Source organism: Trichechus manatus, unplaced genomic scaffold, assembly GCF_000243295.1.
Source record: "Trichechus manatus latirostris isolate Lorelei unplaced genomic scaffold, TriManLat1.0 scaffold00025, whole genome shotgun sequence".
NCBI classification, from domain to species: Eukaryota; Metazoa; Chordata; class Mammalia; order Sirenia; family Trichechidae; genus Trichechus; species Trichechus manatus.
Window position 1 is genome coordinate 20,464,724 of NW_004443961.1, and position 3,739 is coordinate 20,468,462.

At 37.1% G+C, this 3,739-nt stretch overlaps 1 protein-coding gene across 1 annotated transcript; it reads left to right on the top strand.

The window, feature by feature from the left end:
• The first annotated feature begins 2,478 nt into the window (after positions 1-2,478).
• On the top strand, positions 2,479-3,167 carry LOC101342828 (interferon alpha-5-like). Its single transcript, XM_012554703.2, has one exon. It carries the CDS (start codon positions 2,479-2,481, stop codon positions 3,058-3,060), a length of 582 nt encoding a protein of 193 aa, XP_012410157.1. The 3' UTR covers positions 3,061-3,167.
• Positions 3,168-3,739: the final 572 nt, after the last annotated feature.

Consider the following 3,739-nt stretch of genomic DNA (forward strand, 5'->3'; position numbering starts at 1 on the left):
AAGGCTGTGGTCTTTGATCTTCATCAGGGAGTGCTTCAAGTTCTCCTCACTTTCAGCAAGCAAGTTTGTGTCACTCTGGGATTATTCTAAAGGGAGAATAGGTCTGGTCATCAAAGGCTATGTTCCTGGTAGATAGAAGTGAGAATATAGGCATGCTTAGTGTATGAAGACTTAGCATGTCAAAAAAAAGAAGCCCTGGTTGCCCCGGGTTTAAGTGCTCGGCTGCTAACTAAAACGTCGGTGATACCAACCCACAAGCCGTTTCATGAGAGAAAGATGTGATGGTCTGCTTCTGTAGAGATTTCACCCTTGGAAATCCTATGGGGGCAGTTCTACTTTCTCCTGTAGGGTCCCTATACGTTGGAATTGACTCAAAGGCAGCGAGTACGAGTAGTATATAAAGAACGACCAAGTGAGCAGGCAAAAACAGTCGACCAAGGACTCAGAATCCAATCTCTTTGATTTCCACCAGAAGTTGTGATCTAATAATGGAATGTCATAATTTTGGAAGTCTAACTGAAATGACGCCTACATTCCATACCTGGATGGAAATGGATGGAGATAACAGGAAGCCAAGTATCATTAGTCGTTATTGTGTGGGATCCTGGAGAATTGCAGAGTAAGGGTAAATAACTATCACTTTAATGTTTGGTCATGATTGCCTAAAAATGGAAGGTCAAAGTCACTGCTGGCTCAATTTCTATGCCCACTTATACTCGATTACTACTCACCCCTACAAATATATTCTTTTGACCCAATCTCTTCCATTTATTTCCTACCCAAATATTGCCCATCCGTTTGGGCACAGCCCATAATCCGAATTCCTTTTGTTTGAATGTATATAGCGATCATAATGGATTTTGATTTGTATATATGGAATCTCAGAATATTTACTGTTTTGTGTAAGATTTTTTTCACTCAGCATAATTTTCCACTTGTGAAATTCTGATGTATCCTTGTTGGGATTTAAAACATCAGGCTACCAAAGATGGTTTCGTACCTACCATTTAAAGAGTAGGAGTCTATAGAACTGAGGCAGCCTAACTTCTCATACCAAATAAAAAGAATGAAACCTGAGTCCATGATTGAAGCTGAAAGTCAATTCTTCATAAACTAAACTTCTATATTCATCCAGTTGTGAATCAGGACAATGATGGTTCTCTTTTAATGATCAGAATTGACTTGGATAAGAATCTCTGAAAGTAATTTGGGAAATTTCAACTTTAAGGAAAAAAATACAAAGGAAAATTCAAAGCGATGATGCTTTCTAGATTAAGTGTTCTCACTCAGGATGCTATCATTCCTAAGGTGTAAAATTGCTTCTTGGAAGTGTGGATAAATCTTAGATATTACAGAGGTTTTGGGCCCATCAAAGTTAGCCATATCCAATGTAATGTTATTCCTTCATGTTTATTTTCTCTCGTGTTTCCTTTCTTATACATGAGTATAGATGTTGAGCTGACGGAAGGTACACAAAATCTATGCAAGATGAATGGAGGACTTTCGCTCCATCGTTTGCTTGATCTAGAATTCATATCATGAGAGCTCACTTAAGCATACTTACCGGTTGTCATTGGTTGCCTTGTGCATGTTCCATAACAGACATTGAACTTCAATGAGTTTGAGTGTTCTTGTTCTTGGCATTGGAAAATTAAATACTACTGGTGTGAATTTTAATATTTAATCATATTAATGTTATTTAAACTAGCAATAAAAATGTCAAATACTGAGGAGAATAAAAGGTTGACAATAACTGGATGAATAATTAGCAAATAGTTAAATGAAAACTTATTTTCTCACACCAATCAAAATTAAATGTACACTAAAAATAACTGTTAAGAAAATAATTTAATTTTTCAGTTGTTTGCTCTTGCTGGATAATCTTTAAGTATTCCATTACATTGCTATTACCTATTTATGTAAGTTTCTAATTTGCCTATGTGATTTAATATATTGCAACGTATATAGGTAAAAGAATTACAATAAACGTTACTCAGCTCACCTAGATATAAAGTTAAATGACATGTTAACAGCTTTTTATTTTACTTTTAGCTTAAAATTTGGATTTAATCATTATTAACCCTGCATTCAATAAAAAGAGTAAGTTTACACTTTCTCATTTTATGTGGAAAACTCAGCTATACATCTAATAGATAAACAAAAATGCAGTATATTTGTGGTATTAAAATTTCATGGGGTGGGGATTCAGACAGGACAAAAATTCTCAACAGGCTTCCGGGGGGTCTCAATAATGAGAAAAAGGGGTTAAGAAACACTGCACTAAAACCCACATAGAGAGTGCATAAAGGAAAGCAAAAACAGAAGTAGAAAGTAAGAGGGGGGGTCAAAAAGAAAATGGAAACTGGTATGTTCCCTATTTAAAACACATGCCCAGAGGTAGGTCTTCAGAGAACCTGGAGGCCAACGCTCACAGACTCACCAGCATCAACCAGGACAGCAGCATCTGCAAGATCCCCAATGGCCTTCTCTTTCCCTTTACTGATGGCCCTGGTGGTGCTCAGCTGCAACTCCATCTGCTCTCTGGGCTGTGACCTGCCTCAGAGCCATTGCCAGGCTAACAGGAGAATCTCGACGCTTCTGGAAAAAATGAGGAGAATCTCCCCTTTTTACTGCCTGAAGGACAGAAATGACTTTGGATTTCCCCAGGAGGAGCTTGATGGCAACATGTTCCAGAAGGCTCAAGCCATCTCTGTCCACTGTGACATGATCCTGCAGATCTTCAAACTCTTCAGCACAGAGGACTCATCTGCTGCTTGGGATGAGAAACTCCTGGTCGAATTGCGGGCTGGACTTGATCAGCAGATAAAAGTCTGTTTAGTGGAGGAGATGGAGGTAGAAGGAAGTTCCTTGCCCCTAATAAATGAGGACTCCATCATGGCTCTGAGGAAATACTTCCAAAGAATCACTGAGTATCTGAAAGAAAAGAAATACAGCCTTTGTGCCTGGGAGATTGTCAGAATGGAAATCGTGAGATCCTTCTCTGCATCAACAAATTGGCAAGAAAGGCTAAGAAGTAAGGAAGGTGACCTGGTCCCATAAACAAATGATTCTCATCAACTAATATACTGTGTCATACTTCCACAAGTTCAGCCATTTCAAAGACTCTCATTTCTGCTATAATCAGGACAGGCATTGAATCAAACTTGTCAAATTGTTTTCAGGGGTATTAAGCAATATTGTGTTCAACTACACGGGCATTAGTTCCTTAAAGATGACCAGACTGACGTATTTATTTACCTGTCTATTTAAATATTTATTTACTTATTTATTTACCTATTTATGTATTTAAATTATCTGTTCACATCATATCATGTATGCCTTTACAGTGTACATAAAAATTATGTTCTCCTTTATATTTTATCAATTTATGATTGGCTTTGTTCATTAAAGTTTTATTATGGGAAATTTCTTGTACTTGTTATACTTCAAACAAGAAACACCAAGCTTAATTGTGTAGTTCGATTATAGTAGTATAATTCACTCTAATCATAATTATCATGTACAAGTTATAAGTAACAATTGACTTTCTCTGTCCAGACTGTATGTTGCCCTCAGCATTTAGAGTTGAATACAACAAACATAGTTCCTGCTCTTATACCTTTGGCTTTTGCAGGGAAAGAAACCTAAAAACAATAATCAAACTTTACCAATATCATTTCAGTCAAAGACGAAGAAAAAACAAAAGGAATTTTCTCAGCAGAAGCTGGAGTGACACACG